Source organism: Podarcis vaucheri, assembly GCF_965113315.1.
Source record: "Podarcis vaucheri genome assembly, chromosome: 2".
NCBI lineage: Eukaryota > Metazoa > Chordata > Lepidosauria > Squamata > Lacertidae > Podarcis > Podarcis vaucheri.
The window spans coordinates 123,807,063-123,832,115 of NC_138760.1; the positions used below are offsets into that span (position 1 = coordinate 123,807,063).

The 25,053-nt window shown below is 46.3% G+C and overlaps 1 protein-coding gene and 1 long non-coding RNA gene across 4 annotated transcripts in view; one reads left to right on the forward strand and one right to left on the reverse strand.

Moving 5' to 3' along the window:
- Window positions 1–967: 967 nt before the first annotated feature.
- Window positions 968–17,479, reverse strand: LOC309524952 (zinc finger protein RFP-like). Of its 2 annotated transcripts, XM_082210213.1 has the most exons (7): window positions 16,804–17,479; window positions 16,368–16,463; window positions 14,299–14,529; window positions 13,250–13,272; window positions 12,175–12,293; window positions 11,078–11,110; window positions 968–1,755 (listed from the first exon to the last, which is right to left on the reverse strand). In XM_082210213.1, the coding sequence occupies exons 1-7, from the start codon at window positions 17,227–17,229 to the stop codon at window positions 1,238–1,240; spliced, it is 1,446 nt and encodes a 481-aa protein (XP_082066339.1). In that variant the 5' UTR covers window positions 17,230–17,479; the 3' UTR covers window positions 968–1,237. The 2 variants fall into 2 exon arrangements, with proteins under 2 accessions (XP_082066339.1, XP_082066340.1); XM_082210214.1 differs by lacking the exon at window positions 11,078–11,110 and having other exon boundaries at window positions 16,804–17,478.
- Window positions 17,480–18,768: 1,289 nt separating this feature from the next.
- The window catches only part of LOC309525422, a 35,876-nt gene continuing 29,591 nt past the window's right edge, over window positions 18,769–25,053 (forward strand). The window contains exons 1-3 of one of the 2 annotated variants that reach the window (XR_014216261.1): window positions 19,080–19,571; window positions 20,107–20,233; window positions 21,193–21,241. This is a non-coding gene — a long non-coding RNA (uncharacterized lncRNA). Of the gene's footprint in view, window positions 19,572–20,106; window positions 20,234–21,192; window positions 21,242–25,053 lie in introns of those variants that run through there. The other variant, XR_014216260.1, reaches the window with a different exon arrangement.

Here is a 25,053-nt window from a genome sequence, read left to right on the forward strand (position 1 = left end):
GATGACACACAAATGAGGCCAACATCATGTAGGGGATGGAGGAAGGGGAGGTGGCACTCAGGCAGGTGGGGGGGGAAGGTGTCTTTATTCCATCATGTGCCACCACCCCGTGGAAAACGCAGGGAAAGAAGAGGAGGCTGCACCGGTCTGTAGTCAGTGGCCCTGATAGTGGAGCCAGAGTGAGTCCTGCCTGATCTTTGAGAGGGGTCAATTCCACAGGCGTGTGTTGTTCCAGCTGTTAGTATCCAAGGAGAGAAATCAGATGCACCTGGTGCCGAAATGACGCTCCTTGGGGGAGCAGTGTGGATTTGGGGTGGGGCTCAGGAACACAGGGAAAGTGCCCTGCGAAATGTATGGGGCAGCACAGCCCATGGGGCCCCTTCCGGAAGCTGCCGGACTGCAACTCTCATCCTCTCTGACCCCTGGCCGTGCTGGATGGGTCAGAGGGGAGTTGGAGTCCAGCATTATCCAGAGGACACCCCATTTGATGCCCCCGATAGACAGAATCCAGCCTGTAAATAAGGAACATTAATGCATCAACCCTAAACACATTTAACTAGGCAGAATCCCCACTCAATGCAAGAAGGTTTACTTCTGACAACGTGTGGGGATGGCGAGGCTGTATTTGCAGAGGGCATTTGAAGATGATGCCCTGTTCAATTTCTTTTACATTTTCTTCCCGTCTGAGGTCTCCAGAGCAAGAAGCTATCCTGCCTGACGTGGATGAAGGGGTTCATTTTATACTCCTCTATTAATCCAACGATGCATGCATTTTCACAGCTGCATAAGGTCTTGTGGGGAGAGGAAGGTTTCCTAGAATTACAGAGTTGTGAGGGGTCCTGAGGGTCATCTAGTCCCACCCCCTGCAGTGCAGGAAACATTTGCCCAACGTGGGGCTCAGACCCACAACCCTGGGATTAAGAGTCTCGTCCTCTGCCAAATCAGACATTTGAAAAGGAAAAGAAGATTGAAGGTGAGAAAATTTATTAGGACTCCTAAAAGTGTGACTGTCTCTTTAAGAAGCTGCAGAGGGAATTCTGGGGAAAGGAAGGAAAATGCAAAACAAGAGCAACCCATTTTTGTTCTGTTACTTCTGCTGATTTTGACTGGAATGAATCCTCTCAAAGGGCCCTTGGGAAACTGCCCAACCTGCTCTTGGCGGGTAAATGGTTTTTATGTCAGTCACTCTGGTCTGGAGAGAAACTCCTGCTGTGCCTGAGAGGCAGATTTAGTCTCCTCAGGAGATACTGAGCTGGGTTTCATTTTCCCACAATGAAAAGAAAGGGAGGAGGGTCTCTCCAGAGAACGAGGCTCCTGAGAACGTGTAGAGTTCAGCTCCTGAGTCAGCGTCAGAAAAAGACACACGTCCCCCTTCATAGTCCAGAGTCACCCGGATCCTCCTGGGCTTCTCCCTCAGGGACAGAGGAGAGTCATCTGGGGAGGTGCAGGCAAAGTACTCATCTTCATACTTCTCGACAGCCCAGATCCCTTCCTCTGGACTGAAGTCGAAATAGCCCTTTCTCTCCACAGACTTCCTGGCGACCCCCACATCCCACCATTCCCCACTTTCCACAGTGACTTCCCAGAAATGTCTGCCTGCTGTGAATCCCTCACGTCCCAACACACAAGAGGAGCATCTGAATCTCTCAGGATTATCAGGCAGGGCTTGACGTTTGTCTCCCAATGTCATGCTTTTCCCATCCTTGGACAGGATGAGATTGGGATGGGCTGTGTCTGGATCCAGAGTGACATTTGCTGTTGGGGAGAAGATGAGGGAGAGAGAAGAATAGGCAGAGTCAGCTGAGAGACAGAAACGGACATCCTGATAAATAGATAAAAAACACCCAAAAAACTCAGGTTCCCTTTCAGATCAAGGGGATTTCTTTGCATCGCATGCTAGATTGAGACGACTCCTTGCAGACTCTCATCAGAATAAATATCTTCCTTGATGGTTTTTAAATCAGTTCCCTTCACTTTCTTATATGTGTATTATTCCTGCCCTCCTCTCATCCCAGGCATTTTCTAAGAGGAAAAACCACCCAGGAACCCTTTTACTAATCTCTTCTGTGTTATCTAAGGGGAAAGAGAGGAGAATTGGAGGAGGCAGAAGAGGATTGGCCTTTGGGGAGCTCTGGGTTCGGATATGAGGACCCCCCGTAATAATAATAATAATAATAATAATAATAATAATAATAATAATAATAATAATAATATTTGCATACTGCCCTTCATCCATAGGTCTCAGGGTGGTTCACAGCATAAAAATACAACATAAAACCACATATAGGCCTCCCCTCACTTTCACGGGGATCACGTTCTGGGCCCTTGTGCCCACAAGTGAAAATCGCGTTAAATGGGGAGCCTGTTTATTCCTGCTCTCTCACCCACTTGGCCTGTCTTTGCCTTCCTCCCCACCATCTTGGAAGTCTGGGGAAAATAAAGGGCAGGTGGCACAACAATTTTACAAAGGACAGCTTATTCCATGCTTCTCTTTTGGATGTAATATATAACATAAGACTAGTTCCATGGAGGGAAGAGGGAATAACTCAAAAAGTTACCAGTTAGGAGCTTAGAGAGTCATGACAGGCAAGTGTGGGGTTGCCCTACATATGGACTCTCCTTAAGGGCAGGGGGGTGTTAACTCTCGTCCTCCCAGACTCCTTCTCCAAGATCTTGTAGCTGAGCCAGCGTCCTTTTAGTTCAGCCACAAGAGAAGGGTTTTATACAGGATGTGGCCAGCTGAAGATGCTGCTCTGTTGCGATTCTCTGCTCCAGGCTAGCTTAGCTGGGTGCCTTAGATCTGAGTCTAATGCACTAGAGATTTTTTCACGGGTTACTGTAAACCAAACCAAGCAACTTGAGACATTTTGCCAAATTTTAAAAATCCGCCCAGGGGAGAAATTTTAATCATGAAAATAGAGGGCCTGTCTGAGAAAAAGAGGACATGGAAAAGCAACCCAACTCTCTCTAGGCGGGAATGAAACTCTTCCCTCTTTTATCTGATCCTTCTGGGCAGTTTCTCTCCCTGCCTTCTGCACCTTCAAGTCCACCCTCTGTGCCTTTGTGGTACAAACAACAGGGCCAGAGTCAAGCTGAACAGAAGAGACTCTTGACCCCCATGAAACACTAGTCCCTCCCATCCTGTGAATTGGGGTCTCCATGTAAAATTTGTCAGGAAAAAGCAGCAATGCAAAAGCCAGCAGCAGGTGGCTGGAATGCAAAACAGGATGTTGTGGTCTGGAACTGTACTAGTGGAGAAAGGGGGCAGTCCATTCTCCGTACTGAGCACCGGATGTTAGCTCAGAGTGTCATCTGACCTGTACTGGAAGTACAGGGGTGGAGTTGTGACTCTACTGCTGGAGTCTGAAGGGTACAGACACGTTTCTCTGTACTACTGAAATGACAGGAATAAAGACATGTAAATAGGACTCCTGTCTGTCTTTCTTCCCCTCCCTGGGGGAATGCAGGGAGGGAGAAGGAGGAGGGTGTGTTCTCCTCACGTCTGAGGAGGATCGCCAATTTATGACCTTGCCTGCCGGGAGATGCAGACGGGAAGGTCAACAAGTATCTCAGTCGGTTGCCTGGAGTGTGAGGCCAGTTACCTCTGACTGCGAGCTGAGATACTAACAACTGGTAGCAATGCCGGTGGTTTCGATTCATCATAAAATCTGCATGAGAGGTTGATGGATCGTTCTTCATCCTCTGCACCAAGGGAAGAGGCAAACATCTGCGTGCAGCCAGAAGCTGAACATACGGCTGGTGGAAAGAGGAGGTGTTTTTCCAAGCAATGGAACCCCAAGGTATGCTGAATTTCAGGCTAAAAGTGGGGACGCAGATTGATTTATTCTCTTGTTCACGGGAGCTGCGTTTGGGAAAAACAACAGCTCTGATAGAAGAGGCCTGCAGCTTGGCAGCTCAGCCTGCATTCCAGGAATTCTTGTGGTTAAGATAAGCTTTCCTGTTCAGAGATTGGAATGCACCGTTGCTAAGCGACGCCCGTCAGAGACGTGGAAATTTACTGACTGCGCAGATGGCTCTGAGAGAGAGCCTGGCAAGAGAAAGATTGTTTTGGCTATTTTCGATGCTGTTCAAGGACTGAGAAACAGCTTGCAGTTTGTCTGCCAGAGAAGGCAGAAAACAACCCAGCAAAGGCTATTGGATTTTAGCAAGGCTGGAAAGTGAGAAGGAGGCTTGGCTTCAAGATGGATGCCAAGAAGGGGGGAGCCCTGCCTTACCCGCCTCCCCTGTCTAATGACAATTATTCATCTTGGTCTGTAAAGATGAAGGCCCTGCTGCAGAACCAGAGGCTCTTTGGGGTGATTGAGAACCCCATCGCTGCAGCACCAACCCGAGGTTGGGAATCACAGAATGTAAAGGCCCGGACTGCTATAATTCTGTGTGTCTCAGATGACCAATTGGTGCATATTCAGCATTTATAATATGCGAAAGAGATTTGGGAAACGCTATGTAGAACACATCAGAGGTATGCTGGTTCTTCAGCGTTGCTGTATTTTGAGAAGTTGACCAATCTGAGACTTGCGCCTGATGGAGATGTTCAAGTGCACCTGACAGAGATGAAATTTCTGCGCCAACAGATGGTGGAACGCAATTTCCGTCTGCAGGAGGAAGTGTTTTGCTTCATGATGATAAACAGTCTTAATCGGACTTACAAGGTTGTTGCCAGTCAGCTTGGTTCCCTACCGGCTCAGGATCTGACCGCGGAGAGGGTGTGTGCCGTCGTTCTGAATGAACACGACCGACTTGCTGCACTGGAAGTGAAGGACAGGGGGAGGGAAGAACAGAGTTCAAATTTCCCCACTGCTGATGCTACTGGAGAGCATGCTGTAGCGTTGAGCACTGTCCGGTGTTACAATTGTGGACAGGCTGGGCATCTGCAGAGGAACTGTAAGAAGCCACGCCAGCCTAAAGGAGCCAAGAGCAGCTCTGCGAAGCCTGAGGCGTCAGGCAAAAGCCGTACCAAGTGCCAGGTGAAACCTGCAAAGGCTTTGATGTCGAAAGGAACCACACCAGATGTTGAGAACGCGTTTGTAATCGACACGGGTTGCACGGTTCATATGTGCCCACACAGAGAACTGTTTTCAACGTTAAAGAAGCAAAGCTTCGCTGTGAAACAGGCCAACGGTCAGGAGCTAGAAGCGACCGGGATTGGGACTGTGTATCTTGAGAGTCTGAACTTGATTATAAACAATGTCTACCTGGTTCCAGAATTGAGGTTCAATCTGCTGAGTGTTTCGCAGATTGCAAAGAAAGGACTGAAACTGTCCTATGATGATAAGAGCTGCAAGATCTTCAAAGATGGAGAACTGTATCTTACTGCCAGAGAGAAAGATGGACTGTATTTGTTGACTTTTGATCAAAGTGATTACGTGAAATGTAATTCTTCTGATTCTAATGTAATCTCTCTTGCAGGTGTGACCAGTGTGAGCACCAGGAAGTTGACCAAGAAGGTCGACAGGGCATTTCAGCGGGTGTATGCTGATGTAATTGGTCCTCTAGAACCATCTAGAGGCGGTGCACGATTTTACCTTGTGTGTGTTGATTGTTTTACAAATTATTCTTGGGTTTTTATGATGGAGAAACCACAAGAAACCTTGGAAAGGTTTCAGGAGTTTTGTGACAAGGTTAAAAATGTGCATGATGCTAACATTGACTGTCTCTTCACAGATGAGAAGCCAATTTTTCTGTTACAGAAGTTTCAGAAGTTCCTGGATGGAAAAGGGATAGACCACAAAGTTGCTGTTTCGGCGGAAGCATGGAACAGGGGGGTCTGTGTGAGGGTGAACAAAGAATTGCAAAATGGGGTGAATGCGCAATTGCTGAGTTCACATTTGCCACATGAATATTGGGCGGAGTCGTTAATGTCCTATGTTCACACGTGGGTGAGAAATGTCTCAAAAGAGTTGGGAAGTTCTCCTTTTGAGAAGCTGTTCCATAGAAAACCTTCTGTTGCCTATTTTAAGGTTTTCGGGTCTCAAGTGAGAACAGAAGCTCCAGGTGGAGTGAAGAATGCCAGAGGCCCGGTCTTATTCAACATCTTTATCAACGACTTGGATGATGGACTCAAGGGCATCCTGATCAAATTTGCAGATGACACCAAACTGGGAGGGGTGGCTAACACCCCAGAGGACAGGATCACACTTCAAAATGACCTTGACAGATTAGAGAACTGGGCAAAAACAAACAAGATGAATTTTAACAGGGAGAAATGTAAAGTATTGCACTTGGGCAAAAAAAATGAGAGGCACAAATACAAGATGGGGGACACCTGGCTTGAGAGCAGTACATGTGAAAAGGATCTAGGAGTCTTGGTTGACCACAAACTTGACATGAGCCAACAGTGTGACGCGGCAGCTAAAAAAGCCAATGCAATTCTGGGCTGCATCAATAGGAGTATAGCATCTAGATCAAGGGAAGTAATAGTGCCACTGTATTCTGCTCTGGTCAGACCTCACCTGGAGTACTGTGTCCAGTTCTGGGCACAATTCAAGAAGGAAACTGACAAACTGGAACGTGTCCAGAGGAGGGCAACCAAAATGGTCAAAGGCCTGAAAATGATGCCTTATGAGGAACGGTTAAGGGAGCTGGGCATGTTTAGCCTGGAGAAGAGGAGGTTAAGGGGTGATATGATAACCATGTTCAAATATATAAAAGGATGTCACATAGAGGAGGGAGAAAGGTTGTTTTCTGCTGCTCCAGAGAAGCGGACACGGAGCAATGGATCCAAACTACAAGAAAGAAGATTCCACCTAAACATTAGGAAGAACTTCCTGACAGTAGGAGCTGTTCGACAGTGGAATTTGCTGCCAAGGAGTGTGGTGGAGTCTCCTACTTTAGAGGTCTTTAAGCAGAGGCTTGACAACCATAAAAGGAAGGGAGATAGTAGTAATGGGGGACTTCAATTACCCGGATATTTGTTGGACGTCAAACTCAGCCAAGAGCATAAGGTCAAACAGATTCCTCACTGGCCTTGCAGACAACTTCATTGTCCAGAAAGTGGGAGAAGCAACAAGAGGAACAGCCATTTTAGACCTGGTCCTAACCAATGTTGATGACCTGGTTAGTGGGGTAGATGTGGAAGGATCATTAGGCGCGAGTGATCATGCTCTTCTGAAGTTTACTATACAGCAGAAAGTAGCAGCCAAGCATACTAGGACTCAATTTCTTGACTTTAAGAAAGCCGACTTCATAAAACTTAGGGAAGTGCTGGGTGAGATCCCATGGACAGCAATACTAAAAGGAAAGGGAGTTCATGATGGCTGGGAGTTTGTTAAGACGGAGATAGTAAAAGCACAACGTCAGGCAATACCAATGAGACGAAAACATGGAAGGTGCCTAAAGAAACCAGGGTGGCTATCTAAAGAACTTTTAACTGAATTAAGATTAAAAAAGGATGTGTACAAAAAATGGAAAGGGGGGGAAACCACCAAAGAGGAATTCAAACAAATAGCCAGCACGTGTAGACACAAAGTCAGAAAAGCTAAAGCACAGAATGAACTCAGGCTTGCTAGAGAGGTTAAAAGCAACAAAAAAGGCTTTTATGGGTATGTTCGTAGCAAAAGGAAGAACAAAGAAACAGTGGGGTCACTCAGAGGAGAAGATGGTGAAATGCAAACAGGGGACACAGAAAGGGCTGAACTCCTCAATGCCTTCTTTGCCTCAGTCTTCTCCGATAAAGAAGACAATGCCCGACCTGAAGAATTTGAAGCAAATGATTCAGCAAAGGAAACACAGCCCAGAATAACTAAGGAGATAGTACAAGAATATTTGGCTAGATTAGATGTATTCAAGTCTCCAGGGCCAGATGAACTGCATCCAAGAGTATTAAAAGAACTGGCAGATGTGATCTCAGAACCACTGGCAGTCATCTTTGAGAATTCCTGGAGAACAGGCGAAGTCCCAGCAGACTGGAGGAGGGCAAATGTTGTCCCTATTTTCAAAAAGGGGAAAAGAGAGGACCCAAATAATTACCGCCCAGTCAGTCTGACATCAATAGCAGGGAAGATTCTGGAGCAGATCATTAAGCAAACAGTCTGTGAGCACCTAGAAAGGAATGCTGTGATCACCAATAGTCAGCATGGATTTCTGAAAAATAAGTCATGTCAGACTAACCTGATCTCGTTTTTTGACAGAATTACAAGCCTGGTAGATGAAGGGAACGCAGTGGATGTAGCCTACCTTGATTTCAGCAAAGCATTTGACAAGGTGCCCCATGATATTCTTGTAAAGAAGCTGGTAAAATGTGGTCTTGACTATGCTACCACTCAGTGGATTTGTAACTGGCTGACTGACCGAACCCAAAGGGTGCTCATCAATGGTTCCTCTTCATCCTGGAGAAGAGTGACTAGTGGGGTGCCACAGGGTTCTGTCTTGGGCCCGGTCTTATTCAACATCTTTATCAACGACTTGGATGATGGACTCAAGGGCATCCTGATCAAATTTGCAGATGACACCAAACTGGGAGGGGTGGCTAACACCCCAGAGGGCAGGATCACACTTCAAAACGACCTTGACAGATTAGAGAACTGGGCAAAAACAAACAAGATGAATTTTAACAGGGAGAAATGTAAAGTATTGCACTTGGGCAAAAAAAATGAGAGGCACAAATACAAGATGGGGGACACCTGGCTTGAGAGCAGTACATGTGAAAAGGATCTAGGAGTCTTGGTTGACCACAAACTTGACATGAGCCAACAGTGTGACGCGGCAGCTAAAAAAGCCAATGCAATTCTGGGCTGCATCAATAGGAGTATAGCATCTAGATCAAGGGAAGTAATAGTGCCACTGTATTCTGCTCTGGTCAGACCACACCTGGAGTACTGTGTCCAGTTCTGGGCACCACAATTCAAGAAGGACACTGACAAACTGGAACGTGTCCAGAAGAGGGCAACCAAAATGGTCAAAGGCCTGGAAACGATGCCTTATGAGGAACGGCTAAGGGAGCTGGGCATGTTTAGCCTGGAGAAGAGGAGGTTAAGGGGTGATATGATAGCCATGTTCAAATATATAAAAGGATGTCACATAGAGGAGGGAGAAAGGTTGTTTTCTACTGCTCCAGAGAAGCGGACACGGAGCAATGGATCCAAACTACAAGAAAGAAGATTCCACCTAAACATTAGGAAGAACTTCCTGACAGTAAGAGCTGTTCGACAGTGGAATTTGCTGCCAAGGAGTGTGGTGGAGTCTCCTACTTTGGAGGTCTTTAAGCAGAGGCTTGACAACCATATGTCAGGAGTGCTCTGATGGTGTTTCCTGCTTGGCAGGGGGTTGGACTCGATGGCCCTTGTGGTCTCTTCCAACTCTATGATTCTATGATTCTATATGTCAGGAGTGCTCTGATGGTGTTTCCTGCTTGGCAGGGGGTTGGACTCGATGGCCCTTGTGGTCTCTTCCAACTCTATGATTCTAGGCATTTTTGTGGGTTATGAAAAGGGTCTCTATAGAGTAATTTTGTCTGAATCTGGTCAGGTGATTCTCACAAAGTTTCTAGAGAGTGCTCCAGAACAGGAGCGGGTACTAGTACACACATTTCCCACAGAGAACAATTCAGATGATGATGATTTTTCTGATTACACAGATTACAGTGGTACTGATGATGACAGTGATAGCTCAAAGAGCTCAGTTGAAACAGTCATTGAGAGGAAATCTCACATAATGGCTAGACCTTCACAGATGAAGGATGAACCACTGTTTGCCATTGATACTGGTTCTCAACAGAGTCCAGAGGTTGAATCAGTGAGCAGAGAGGATCAGCACCTCATACGCAGGTCTGAGAGAGTTACAAAGGGTGTACCACCAAAGAGGTACTCAAAAGAGTTTGCTAACTTAGCTGTTGCATGTGTTGCTATTGTTAACAACTCAAAGCAGGTTGAAGCAGAGTCTAAGTCAGAGACAAAGACACAACAGAGAGCTGCTAGCCAAGGTACTGCAGATGCACTCATTCCTTGGAAGCCAGACAACCAGAGAGGTTCACTGGTGAAACCAGTGGTGGGGAGTTCCAAGGGTGGAACTGAAACAACAGGGGATTGTTATATGTATAACAACTGTTTGTTTTCTTCTCTGGATCGTGTTTTGCCCATTGATGCTTTTGGGGGAGGATGTCAGGAAAAAGCAGCAATGCAAAAGCCAGCAGCAGGTGGCTAGAATGCAAAACAGGATGTTGTGGTCTGGAACTGTACTAGTGGAGAAAGGGGGCAGTCCATTCTCCGTACTGAGCACCGGATGTTAGCTCAGAGTGTCATCTGACCTGTACTGGAAGCTGTTGAAACTGGAATTTCCAAGTATGCTGACAAACCAAATTGCACAGGGAAAATCGGCAGAGCTTTACCCTGTAATTCCAAGGGTCTCGTGCAATGGGAAGTCCTCCCACATGGAATGGGCTGATCTCAAAAGAAGTGTGGGAACTCTGAGGAGATGGGGATGGCTGAAGCACGAGAAATGGCTGGTGAGGTTGAAACTCTGAGGAAGAGGCGGCTCAGGCCTTGCTCTGCTGCTGGGAGACCAGCCTGGCAGGAGGTGGAGGAGGGACTGGGTGCTTGCGGGTGCCCTTTTTAACACACTTCATGAGGGGGAAATCCAAGCAAATCTAGAGAAGCCCCAAAATAACATCCTCAGATTATGTGGAGGGATAACAAAATGCAAGGGAGATTCCTTATACATGAGAACAAGATGGACATTGGACTGACCCTGCAGGATTCTCCTTAAGGGCTTTTGTAAGATATTGTAAGGCTCTGAGGCTTTTTCCTACCAGAAAGCAGTATATACATTTTATGAAAGAAAGCAAAATCTATAAAATAAACCAGGATAATTGTCTATAGGCAGGAAAGGAACTGGCGACTGGTGTGTAGGTTCTTCGCAGGGACAAGCTCTGCCCCCAGTCCAAGCCTTCAACCTCCCTCCCAGTTCATTCATGGGACAGACAAAGAACCCAAACAGAGGACTGTTTCCCAGAGCTACGCCATTGATAGGGGTCTGAAAATCAGCACAACAGACGGTTCAACACCCATGAAATATCAGTCCCCATCCCTCCTGTCAAATTGTTCCACCCCTGGAAATTTACCTTTCTGAATCTGTTCACTGAATAGTAGAGCATCTGAGGAAGCAAAAAGATATAAAGTGTAAGGGCAACACTTCCACCAGAAATAAATCTCCATACAAAAGTAACACTTCATAACGTGGCATCCTTAGATTCAAGTACAATTATTAAATATTAATTAAATTGTACAAAAAATAATTAAAAACAAGAAAATCATTGGAAGAATCTATGAAAATAACTAAAGCTTTAAAACTCAGCAATCATAAAGCAAGCTTACAAATAAGAGTATAAAAATATTCAGCATGAATCCTGCTGGTCTCTGAATTTTGTGCCTGAAATTGGGCTCTACATTGGAGGACTGGAGGGGAGGCAGAGCAATAGGAATCCCGTAAAAGGAGGCAGAGGGGAGATGGAGGCAGCCTTCACATCTTCCCCAAGTAAAGTGGTGGGGGGAATCATTAAAGCCAAAATTATGAAACATAAGGAGAAGCGAAAGCCGATGAGGAAGGATTGGCAGAGCTCTCAGGCAAAAGGAAGTCCTTCCTCACAAACCTTCTTCAAATCTTTAAGGTTCTTCACAAGCATAATTGTTCCCTTTGGGGCTTATGTGCTCTTGCTTCCACTCTCAATGGGGGAACTCTCAGGAGATCTTGAAGGCTGAAGCCCTAGATATGGCAGCTGCAGGGGGACGTCTGAGGAGGAGACGGCTCAGGCCTTGGCTCCACGGCTGAGAAAGAAGCCTGAGCAGGAGGCAGAGGGGGAACTGGGGGCTTCTTAATGCCCTTTGACTCCATTCAGAGCAGGAGAACCTCCAAAAGGACAAACTCAGATTGTGCAGACAGGGAACCACAAGGAAAAGGAGGTTTCGTATAACTGTAAACAGATGCACACGGGAGGAAAAAATCCTGACTTTGCTCTACACTCTGGTTCAGGCTTTCTTTACAGGATCCAGCGTCACAATATACATGGGCCATTCAGGGGGACAGGAAATGAAGGCTGGAGCACCAAGAAGGAAGGTATCCTAGGGTTACTCAATTCCATGCCATAAGAGCCTGGCATGTTCAGTTCTGAAGAAGTAACAGAATTCCCAGTGTGAAATCCTGGCAGCCAGTTTTCATTACCTTTCCATTGTTTCATTGTATCCTCCACAAGGTGATTTAGATCACAGGATTCCAAGATCCTCTTCCTCAGTTCTGGAGGGAAAGCCAGTGGCTTCTCTGGACTCTCTCTCTTCTCATACCTGGTGAAAAGAAAAACAATGAATGGCCCCATAGTGGCACTGTCTCCCTAATTATTATCATGAACAAAGTTGAAGTTCATTTTGCAACAGGTAATTTTCAGGATTCAGCTTCATCTCTTGACACCCACCTCCAAGCCCCGGTCGGTGGCTTCATAAGGATGCTAAACTTCACAAGGGACAAGATGTAACCCCAAGTGACACCACCGGAGGGCTCCCATGGCTTCTAATGACGCTGCCCCCTAACAACTTTCTGGGAAGGTGCCAGGACTTAAGAACCTGAGGTGGAATGCCTGCAACCCCTCCCTCCCTGAGCTTCTCCAGAGTATGTGAGTGATGTCCAAAGCTGCCAAGTGGTCAAGGAAAACAACCTCCACCCTCCCTTCACCCCCTCTCTCACCCAGGAAGGACACAACCCCATGCCCCATGGGACTCTCCCTCTAGAGGCATAAAACAACTAGACTTTCACCCCCAACTCAAGACCACCTTCAGCTTCTCAAGGTGGAAACGCTCCCAAGAAAAAGAACCCACCCATTCTAGACCAACAGACCTTCCCTCCCTAAGTGCCTCAAAGGAGCTGAGTTACCAGAGTTGGGGGGGTTCTGGTTGGGCATTGAAATATGTCCTAAACTCTTCTGAAGCATCTTTGGGACTTTCTCTTCTAGATGTTTGAAATTACCACCAAGTGAATGAACAGAAAGTGCAAGAGAAAGAAAAGAGCCCCCATCCCTGTGTGAAGTGATGTGGGGAGGGAGGGAGGGAGGGAGGAGGCAGTTGACCTTGGAGGGAGAATTGGGGGGCTACAAGTTCAGAAGAGGGGGCCCTCCTTTTACCTGTGAGGTGTTGCAGGGATTGAGTCCTCCAGTCTCCCCCCTGCAGCCCCTGGAGGGCCATGTCTGAGGTTCTTGCATCTCAGCTTCAAAGAGTGATGCTAATGGAAATGAGCCAGATCCACTTACCTCTGCAAGGTCCTTCTCACATCCTAGAGGGAAAAGGAGAAGGGAATTCACTGCACACCACAGGCCACACTAGGAAGACCCCCTCAGACCCTGGCCCTCGGATGTCAGTCTGCCTGGCACATGCCAAGGTTTTGGGTAGGGATGGCGGAATCAGCCAGTTTGGGTTTCTCACAGCTTTTATTTTTCCAATCTGAAATTATGAATTGTTTCGATTTCAGGTTCTCCACATTTCCATATTTTAATAACTTTAATCCAGTTTGCATTGTGCTATTCAGACAAACGTAACCCTACAGGATAATCCTGCCAGGGCACTGTCCCAATCCCCAAATTTCAAATGCTATTTTCCATCTGGAAATAAAAAAAGCACCTGCAGCATAAAATGTCTCCAAAGGGGTAATAAAACAACAGCTCAGTTTTTCTTTGGGCTCATCCACACTTCTCTCTTTCCTGTGCCCAGAAAACATGAGTCCAAGTGGTTTTGCCTTTGCCCTGCCGCTTTCCCTCAGGGAGAACCTGCTCCTTAGTGCAACACCAAAGCAAATGTCAGTCCGGAGAAAACCTGGCTGAGGTTTGCTCTAATTCAGCAGTAAAAAGAGGGTTTTCCTGGAGGGAAGAGGTGGGACAAGCAGCAGTCTGGATGAGTCCCTCTGTCTTGCTCTTTGGTCACCGTGACTGAGCACCATCTTGGGCTGATCTGGATCCATTGTGAAGGGGATCAACCCAGAAGTTGTGGAGGGAACAGGGAGAGAAGCCTGGCTAAGAGACTGGCTCATGTTGGAAGGAGGCCTGAATCCTTGGTGAAGCCCCTCAAAGGGCAGGAAGGCAGCATTGCCAAGACGGAAGAGCAGAAGATCACCTTCTCTTCCATCAAGAACACAGACAAATCTCTAGTCTGCATTCAGGTGAGTTAAGCATCCCAGGTCTCTTGGGTCTTCCTGTCCATTACAAACCTGACTAGAGGCTCCATCAACTCAGACCCTGCACTCCTTGCATACATGAAAGGGGCAGCCTTTTCCTGGAGCCTTGGGCTGTTCCTGCCACCATCTTACCTGCAGGAGTTCACTCGCTGGCTGCTGACTCTTCTCCTCCATCTCCTGAATGATCCTCTCAAGAGAGGAGAGTTTCCTGGAGAGTCTGGCCAGCTGCTCATCCCTTCTCCCTGCAATCTCCTTCTCCACCTCTTCCACATGAGTCAGCAGACGTTTTTCTTGTTCTTCCAGGAACTGGCGCAGTTCTCTGAACTTCTCCACAGTCTTCAGCCTCTCCGTTTCTGTTAATTTCTGCAAGAAAAGAGGAGGTCTGAGTGTGGAAGGTGCTCAGCCTTCAAAACATCAGGAAGAGATTAGTGAGAATTCCTCAGGGAGGACACTTCTGATTTTTCAGAGACATGAAACCTCCAGTGGCTAAAGAAGTAAACCTTTATTTTGAGGGGAGGCCCTCTCCATTGCTGTTTCTGTTGACTTCTATTTTGCAGAGGGCTACAGCCTAAAGGAAGGAGCATTTTTTTCCTTGCCATGGATATGTGGGATGTAAAAACGTATTGCAGTCAAATAGATAGATAGATAGATACCGGTCTTCGGAGAGCCGAGCAGCTGCAAGTGCTTGCGCCGCCATTTTCTTTCCTCTGTTTCTTTACAACAGTCCTACAATGCACATGCTGGGGAATGCTTTGTATCACTCAGGAGAAAACTTGCTAGTTCCTCCTGAGCTGAGACAGACTTCCTTTGCATGTGAGTGAATGTGAGTGTGGCCTGTTCTTGGGAGAGGAGCGCACGGCCTCCGTGTTCTGCTCTGTGTCTTCTCCATTGTGTGTTCCTAAGAGTTAGGAGAAGTGACTGCTCAGTCGCAGTCACTTGAGACTATTTTACAAAGTTATATGTTGTTCTTTAAATTAAGCCTGCCTTCAGGAATCTCATTGTGAACTGGATGGTTGTAAGTAAACTAGTTTTATGATAACTTTAATCAGACGGTCATGTCTATTCTTTTAGGAGGGATATAAAAAAGGGAAACCAGGAATCATAATAGTGAGGCTCAGATGAGCCTGCAACTAGCTAACCGCTGTGTAATTTAAAAGGGGGATTGTTTAACAACTCTGCTAAGTTATAGAACTTGCTGGCAAAAGTTATGAAGGATATAATAAAATAATATATCTTCTCCTGCCTCCCTGAACATCCCCAGAGGATATTCCCTGCATGTTTTGGGGCATGGCATAACCAGAGTTCAGAGTTGTTCAGAGAACGTCCATGGACATAAAACACCCTCAGTTTAGACTGGGACCATTGAGGTGTAAGGAAAGTAACAGAAACAGAGGAGGATGAGGAGAAAGTGCAGAGTTTATCCCCATAGCTCCCTGAATTTCCTTAAGATGAACAATAGCGCACATTTAGAAAGACAACTCTTTCTTTACGGACAAATCTTTATGGTAAATCAGGATTTGAACTGACCTACTTCCACCCTCTCAGCTCACAAGTTCTCAGGCTTCTCCTTCACTGCTATTCATGTAATAAACAGCAATGGAAAATAAACTCAAATTAGCTGCATTCAAAAGTGAATTTACAAACACTTCAGGTTACAAATTCCACTAACTTGGAAGAGTTACCTTGAGTTGAGAACTTTGCCCCAGGATGAGAATGGAAATTGTGTGCCGGCAGCGCAGCGGCAGCAAGAGGCCCCATTAGTGAAAGCACGCCTCTAGTTAAGAACAGTTTCAGGTTAAGAACGGACCTCCAGAACAAATTAAGTTCGTAACTAAAGGTACCACCGTAAACTCAAATTGGCTGCATTCAAAGGTGAATTTACCTACCGGTAAGTTGCTATTGCTGAAAAAGTATGGAGAACGAAACAGAGCAATCCTTTGAAATCCACACCTCTGAATTGTTCAAGGTAATGTTCACAAAAATGTATTTATGAGGGTAAAGTATATATAAAAATATTTATACAAAGAAGTAGCTACCCTAACATCTGATACATTTTCAGAATAATAAATGAATAAACAAACTGATATGGAAAAAGGAGAAATGGGGAGAAGCTCAAATGGGCAGATTTCCCCATCCCTCCTCAGTCCTGACTCGACTCTTCAAGTGCTTGTTCCCTCCCTAGTAATAAGAGTGGCACTTACAAGGAGGTCTTTGCATTCCTTGTCCAGGGCTGCTTGATGGGCCAGAATTTCCCCTCTCTCTTTCCTCAGAATCTCCAGGCGGCGACAGATCTCTTCCTAAAGAGAAAAAGAAAAAATAAGGTTTGATTGAGACACACAGAGAGGAGGTGAATATTATACAGGCTTCTTGCGCCCAGTGGTCTTGCTATAATAGCAAAGTAGTTTACTTTGCAGATGCTACTCAGGGATATCAAGGGAGATCCCTTTGTCCCCCTGGAAGAGAGAAAGACTTCAACTCCATCACCCCAAACCTCAGGCTCCCCCCTGGGCTGCTTTTTACATAATAAACAACCACCAATTCATGTCATGCCTACTTTGGACCTGAGAATAAAAAAAGGAAACCTCCCAAGAAGAATCCACAGCTATTTCTCCCCCTCAAGATCCAGGGATCCCCTACCTTGTATTCCTCGAAAGCCTCCTTCAGAGGAATCACCTCGTGGTTTTTGTGCTCCTTTGATTTGTCACACACCAGGCAGATGGGGGCTTCATCCTCCTTGCAGAAGAGCTTCAGGGGCTCCTGGTGATCCTCGCAGACTCCTCCTTTCCCTCCTTCCTCCTTTCCCTCTTGAAGGCTGAGATTCTTCGCTATTTCCGCCACATTAGCCAGTTGCCGGTTGGAGACGAGGCTCCTTCTCTGGACTCTTTCTCTGCACTGAGGGCAGGAAGCCTCTGCCTCCGATTCCCCCCAGCACTGGATCAAGCAGGATCGACAGAAGTTGTGCCCACACTCTGGGATGGTCACTGGATCCTTGAAGTAATCCAGGCAGATGGAGCAAGTGGCTTCATCACGGAGACGCTGGATGTGACCCTCAAAAGCAGCCATGGCTCCCTCGCACCAACGATCCGAGTTAAGTTTCACTTTCTCCGTTTTCAGCTACTGGGAGTTTCCCTTCCTGGAAATGACTCAGAAACTCAGTGACCACGTGATTATTATTATTTTTTTAAATGTCCCCAGGTCTTTGCAGTTGCTGAATGTTTATTCTTCCCATGCTTTTGATTACACATACAAACACGCAGGTACCTAGTAATTTGTGGTATTCATACTGTAACATTTTCATTCAAAGGCTTGCTTGTCACTTCTGAATTGGAGAACATCTGCTGCCGCCCTAAATGGACGGCAAATTTTGATTTAGCAAGCGGGACTTGATTCTGTGAAGATAACTCTAAGAATTTCAAGGTCTTATATATATAAAATAAATGTTCATAAATGTACCAAGCAAGCACATACATAAATGTATAAACCACATGTCTGAAACCCCACAGAAAAAGTCCTGAAACCATTTTGTCTCTCCCAAATGACCTCAAATATTTCTCTGCAAGGTCGAAAGAAATGGGGAACGTCCCCATTGTCTCTTTGCTCACTAGTCCTGTCTCAAGGGCACATTTAAGATGTGAATAGGGTGAGCCTGTGACCTGGATTCAGGAGAGTAGTTATAACAAAAGAGCAATCGGGTAACCTGGCAGACAGGGTAAAAACAATGCACTCAGATTTATTGTGTAACCCGCCCCTTCTCTGATGTTTCTGGGGGGGGTGTGGTCTGGGGCTACAGGGTGGGCAATTTCAAAGTCTATATAAGGGCGGGCACACCTCTGTCCGGGTCCGCCTCCGTCCTCCTGCGTGTGGGGGCAGCACCCTGTTGGAACAGCTTTAATAAAGATCAGGCTTATAGCCGCTTTGCTTTCATATATCCTGGTCTGGTCTCTGTTCATTTCGCGGCCAGTTTGAGCGTTAAAGGTACGCTCTCTCCGAAGGTCCAGTCTTCCTTAAGAAGGTGAAACCCTTGAAGGCACCTCTCAGTATTCTTATTTCCTTAATTACACATTTACTGTATTCAAAATCCAATTGAAACGATCCTAGTTTAATGAGGCGCGCGCCTTCCCCTCTGTCCCCGGAGATTGCGGGGCAGGCAACGGGGAGAAGCAATCTTCTCCCCACCAACCCCTTGCTTTAAAACAGGTCCGGGGACAGAGGAGAAGGCACACGGCGCTTCCCCTCTGTCCCCGGACAGTCTCCAGAGGAATCAATCCATTGATTGATTTTCAATGCATTCCTATGGGAAACTGTGCTTCGCAAGACGAAAAACTCGCAAGAATAAAAAACTTGCGGAACGAATTAATTTCGTCTTGCGAGGCACCACTGTAGTCATTTCCACCACCAGCCACCCTGCTGCCTCTTAGCGCCCCCCATGTCATGCCCCCTCCCCTTTCCCAGGGGGCAATACTGCCCACTTTGAGAAGCACTGCTTACAACACTAGCATGAACACCTTAAATTAAGTGCAGAAACAACCTGGCAGCCCAGGCAGCTGTTTTAGGGGTTCTGTGAGTACCAGCGGCAACCCTACCCAGGGATCTGGCCGCTAGTGGTCTCCGAGGGCAGCCCCACGCACAGCACACGGCAACAACCCAACCTGGAAGTGCCTGGAGAAAGTGGATCAAGTGCTCTGACCTGCCACTTCCACGTCTCAGCTTTCAGGAAATCCTCCGCCAGGGCCACGGCTTGGGCGCAGCTCCCTGGCCCCTCTTCCCTGACCCAGCCCTGCAGCTCGTGAGGAAGGATGGCCAGGAACTGCTCCAGGGTCAGCAAGCCCACAGTAGTGTTCTGAATAATGCTTTTTATAGGGTAGGGCAGGGGGCGCAGGAGCAATGCCCCCCCAAAAAAGTTTGGGATCCGCTGGAAGTATCTGGGCTACAAGAATCTGTGGCTCCCCCTGCCTGAATCTGTTCTGGGTTTCCCCCTGACCTTCCCTAGCAGATCTGGGTGGGCAGGAAGGGGAGGAAGGGGACAAAGTCTCCTTGGGCCAGTCCTAAACCTCCACTTGGCGTACGCTTCATTGAATGCCACCCGAGATGTGTATCTGCTCCTGCTTGGAGCACCCCAGAACCCAGAAAATAAGGCCCTGGCCAGCTCCCAGTCTTGACTGGTGGCATCTCTCAGGGGGTCTTGCAGCAGAGGACCTTTGCCATCATCTGCTTCCTGACTGCTTTTTAACTGGAGGTGCCAGGGATGGAGAGCGGGATCTTCAGGCAATGCCTGTGCCCTGTCCCTGAGCCCGTCGTCTTCCTCTCTTCTGTCCCTCACAGCCAATGGAACGACGCTCCCATTTCACCCCCGTTCCTTGCTTCCTCCTGAGGGACTGGAAGTGGCCGAAGCTGGGCTGACTGAGGTAAGGGAAGGTTATCCTGAGGAAAGCCAAGGTTAGAGGGAGGCCTTGAGCAGGGCGAATGTAACGCCCAGCTAAGGATCAGAGAGCACCTGAGCATGTGCAGAGTGCATTTCCCACATCACTGAGCAACTTCCCAGCCCAGTTTAATTTGTCTCAACCGTTTCTATACCGCTTGATTGCCATTGTCTCTAAGCAGTGCACAAAGTATTCCGTACAATGAGAAAGAGAGGAAATTATAAAAAAATTCCTGTGAGGTATGCTAGACAGAGCCCATGACTGGCTCAAGGTCACCAATGAGCTTCATGCCTGAGTGGGGATTTGAACCCTGGCCTCCCAGGTCCTGGTCCCACACTCTAACCACTACACCACACGGCCTCTCAGTAGCTGCTTAGGGATGGGACTGGGGACTCTGATTTTACCAGGCTTGGCATTGCGAAATCGGGAGTGGGAGTGTGTGTGGGATCTTGGGCGTCCATCTTTAAATGGCGGTTTCTGGAACAGCAGAACCTGAGTGGGGGGTGTTTGGCTGTTTCAGGGCCCAGCGAGCGCCAAGGAGAAGGAGGGGCCTTTCGGCAAGGAGGAGGCATCCCTGACACAGCCAGGCCAGAGGACGATGCTCTGGCAAGTCAAAGAGGGGAACTGTGGCATTGTGGGCTCTCAGGGTAAGGAATAGCGTTTCAGAGGAGATAATCTGTGGTCCTCCAGGTGGGGCTGAGCCACATCTCCCCTCAGCCCCAGCAAGCGTGGCCAATGGCCTAGGATGATGGGATTTGTAGTTCAGCAACATCTGAGGGTCGAAGGTTCCCCACAGCTGGCCTAGGGCTTCAGTCCTAATTATGTTTACTCAGAAGTAAGTCCCGGGGGTGCTTACTCCCAGGTAAGTGGGGTGAGGATTGCAGCAAACCCCACAAACAGTTCCGGCTGCAATACTAAAGCGTGTTTCCAAGGGGTCAGCCCCACTGGGGAGGCGGCAGCACTTTCTTTTCATACTCAATTCTACCAGGGCCCATTGGCTACGATTCAAGCATGCGCCGTACAGTGGAATCTCCTGTTTCCTCCGAGGCAAGTCTTGTGTGTTCAGTGAGTCTTACCCCCCAATAAACATGGTTTGGGAGTGCAGCTTAGGTTCCTTCCATGTGAAATTAGTGGGATTTAAAAGATGCTTAATTTTGGCTAGGTTGTGTCCCATAAACAATAAAAATCTATGCATACTAAACTATATAAATGCACTCTGCTGGCATACTGCTTATGAAAACAATCTGTTTATTTTTCTTTTTAATTATTATATTATATAAGGAGATAAAAATGCAACAATTTAGTCCATAAGTCTATACTCATTGAAAACCACAAACCAAACTAAGTATCCCTACTTCATAAGCCGCGTTCTGCATGTCAGTCAACTGAGAAATATATAAATAAAGTTATAGCACAACAGCATATAACTGTTAATTTTTCTGTGGTTGTTTTCATATTTATCTCTTGCTTGTTTTGTCTTAAGAAGGGGGATGAAAATGTCGAAATGAAATGTGTCCATTGTCCAGAAAGACTAAATTCCAGGAATATTATCTGGATCTAGATTCTGCAAATAAGAATCATTCTCTCTCTCTCTTCCCATCCCCAGAGGGGCTTCTGATTCCCAAACTGGACCTTTCCTTCCAAACGGAAAAGGGGGGGAAGATGTTCTTGCAGGAACCAGAGCCAGGTAAAGGAGGCTGGTGAAATCTGCTGGGTGATGCTTGCAGTTTGAGAAGAGCTCTGGGTGCTGCTAGCCCCTGACCTTCTTCGGCAGCTGCCGGGGGCCACTGTGCTATGGCAAGGGCCACAGCCGATACCTCCCCCTGACTGCTCCCCCCCCCCGGCTAAAAAATACCTTTAAAGATTCCGGACTGACATGAGAAAGGACTTCTTCACAGGCTGCATCCTTAAACAGTGGGATTTGCTGCCACAAAAGATAACTGTAGCCACAAATTTGGCTGGCCTTAGGACAAGTTCATGGAGGATGACCCTGTTTCTCACCTGAGCTCTTGAGTGGGGGGGGGGGGAGATGCCTCTGAATGCCCATTGCTGAGAATCACAAGTGGGGAGGGTGTTGTCGGCCCCTGGAAGAAGAGCATGTTGGACTCCGTGGGCCTTTGGCCTGTTCCAGCAGAGCTCTTTTTCCATACTTATAACCCAAAGTTAGAGAGACTCCCTTCAGGAATCTGTGGCGGGAGTAGACAGTGATAATCAGGATGCCCTGATAACTGACATTGTTCAGTGTGGATCACCTAAGTTTCCTGACAATGCAGAAGTTCGCCCCCCCAAAAAAACCCACACATTTATTTGTGGAACAAACAGCCATGTTTGCTCACTTGGCCGAGTCATCAGGGGGTTGTGAAGAGGTGAGATTCACTGGGAGACCTTAGGCTAGGAGGTGTTTAGGGCTCACAGGACAGTCATCCTTAGTATTGCCTCTCTCTGCAAAAAAAGAAGAAAAGTTTGGGGCATGTTAAATCCATGTCTGATTAAAAGAGCAGCGACTGTCGCTGTGGAGTCTGGATAAGGAGAGCTCTAGTGATCAGTCACATGTCACTCAGCAATGAAGAAGCCATGAAGGATTTGAAGTCTGCTTGCCAGTAATGTCTTATACATCTTTGCTAGTTTAGTAGGGGTCAAATACCACTGGTACATCATTTTCATATAATTTTCTTTAAATGTGCAACATTCCAGAAATTTTAAATAACCTTTCCCAATCTGCCACCTGAATATTATTGTCGAGTTGCAGCTCGGCATCCGAAGAAAAATCAGTCTCACACCATGATGGGTTCCGAAATATTGCTACTGCAGCACAGCTTTTATTGTGTGAAATCAGAAAGATACAAAATACAAGCGAAGCAATTCGTTTTCAGCCAGCAGATAAGGACCTTCATGCGAGCATCAGGTCATGTTACGTTAACCAATCATTTGGGACAGCACGAGCTATTCACGCGCTGTTCATGCTCCAAGGATGCTTCTAGCTATGAAATCACCCTACAATAATAAAAACTTTGCTCATGCTCTCATGTGCAAGCAATCATTTTCCCACATGTCCCCTTTTCTTGTTTATATTATTAGAGAAAAAGAGGGACCATCAGTCCAAATCGTACACTTCATTGCCTAAGCGTCTACACTTACTTACTCAATTACACTTCCTTACACTTACTTACACTTACTCTTACACTTACTTATACTTACTTACTCTTGTAACCCCTGTGGTGGGCCGTGGTCGGTACCACCATGCAGTGCATTGGGAAATCAAAGAGGGTATGCATTGAATGCAACAACACACCATAATGAAGCAAGCAATACATGCAATTACAATCAATAATATTTTTCTTAACCATACTCCATTAGGTAACCAAGAAGATAACCACTCCCATGGATCAAAACCTTCAGGTGGATTCAAAGGATTATGGGCTATCATTTGTTCCATATAATCAATAGTAGCAGAGATATTGGTCGATTGATCAGTTATATACATACAGCAATGAGAATGAATTAAGGCACAAATTCCACCTTTAGAAGCAAGGATCACATCTAAAGCATAATGATGTTGAAGAACTACATTTCTTATTTCTGACATTTCTTTGTTAATCATTTTTAAAGCCAAGATGGTGGAATTGAACAAATTTTCTGTCCAGTTTGCCAATTTATGCAGATCACGGTAGTTCATGGCTGCACCTAAAGAAGGCAGAAGAGACCTAGAGATGGCTGTCCCTGTATATTGAGAAATAGGTGATTGTACTTCCCTTCTGTTACGCAAACGGACCGTTGGGAGCTTATCTATTTTATACACCAAGGGTACTACTATACCTAACGTGCAGGTACCAGAAAAGGCAGAGGGGATTTCTTTGTAGGCACGTGTGCCACAAAGTAACCATAAATCAGATTGAAGCAAACATGTAGTTCTACTGCTCTTTCTCATCCAGTCGAACCAAACATAAAAGTCTCTACACGCAGCTTGTTGTTCATAGGTCATGTAAGTTGTGACATTATTAATTAAAACCTTTGGTCTGCCACTCATGGTTGTAACATTAAGAAAACAAGAAGATCCATTAATGTATTCATATGTCCAATTACAATATGGATAATGACCTAAAAATTTTTTGCTATTATGATTAAAATGAAAACAATAAGGAGCTAATTCTACAAGCGATAGAAATACAGGAGGTAAACTTATGCGATTGTCCTTCATGTTATTGCTAATCTTATATGAAGCATTTACTGGAATGCTAAAATACCACCACCAAAAAAAAAAAGTTCAAAGCTTTGAGAAGCTTTTTAAAATCATTTTTCTCAGCAGCTAAAAGGCACTAGCCAAGCATATTCCGCTTGCTGTAACTAAAAAAATTGCAACAAGGTCGAGAACAGAGCCCACTGTCTTCGCAGGCCTTTCTCAGAACCACATTGCAACTTGCTTTCTGTCCGGGAACCATGCCAAAGCACAAGAATGAAACAACTGGAATACACTAAAATAACCTCCTCACCCCTCCCCTTGCCAAGAGTCCAGAATAGTTCCAAGACAGCCCTCTGTACATGCTCAGGGGAACACATCATAGGGCAGGACTCCTGAGGGAGGAGAAAAAAAAATCTCTGGGGGGTAAAATCCAAGTGATGCCAATAAGGATGAGAATGGTAAATTAGTCCAATGGCTGTTTCTGAGCAACCTGTGTGATATTTCGTGGCTCGATTATTGGCATGTAAAAACCACAATCCAGAAGAAGCCCAATGTCTCGAGCTTGAGAAATGGGCAGCGAAAAAAATTTCACCAGAACTTTAACATTTTGATGAAATACAGAATGACTTTCCAATGGGTCTGAAAACAGTGAAAAAATACCATTTTTCAAAGCATGGTCTGCCCGGGCATTACCTTCTGCCAAATACCCAGGGTGGCCAGTGTGAGATCTGAGATGGGCAACATAAAACTGACAAGTTCTAGCTTGTACCAAGTTCTGCAAAGTGGAAAACAATGTAAACAAATTTTGGTCAATAGCAGGAGTGATATAAGACAATGGTAAGACATTCAAAAGATTATATACATACTGAGAATCCACAATGAGATTGAAAGGGATATTAGCAAACTGTTGAAATGCCAAAATTACAGCTGCCAATTCAGCACGTTGTGCTGAGGACTGCTCAGTAGTATACAAACTTTTCCATTTTCCCTCCTCTTCCCACACCACCACCCCTCTGGATTTGGTACCATCAGTGAACACAGTAAGGGCGGAGGGTAAGGGTAAGGGGGACAAGGCAGTTCGCAAGACATAACGTAGCCCTGTAAGGAAAGACAAACGAGGGTCTCTAGGAGGATTGTGAATGATATTTCCCAAGAAATCAGCAAAAGCTATTTGGGTAGAAACGGCTGTCATCATCAGATGCTGAAATTCTTCCTGGGAGAAGGGCAGGTACACTGACTGTAAGTCCATTCCAGAGAGGGCAAGGGCTCGATGTCGGCCCTTAGCAA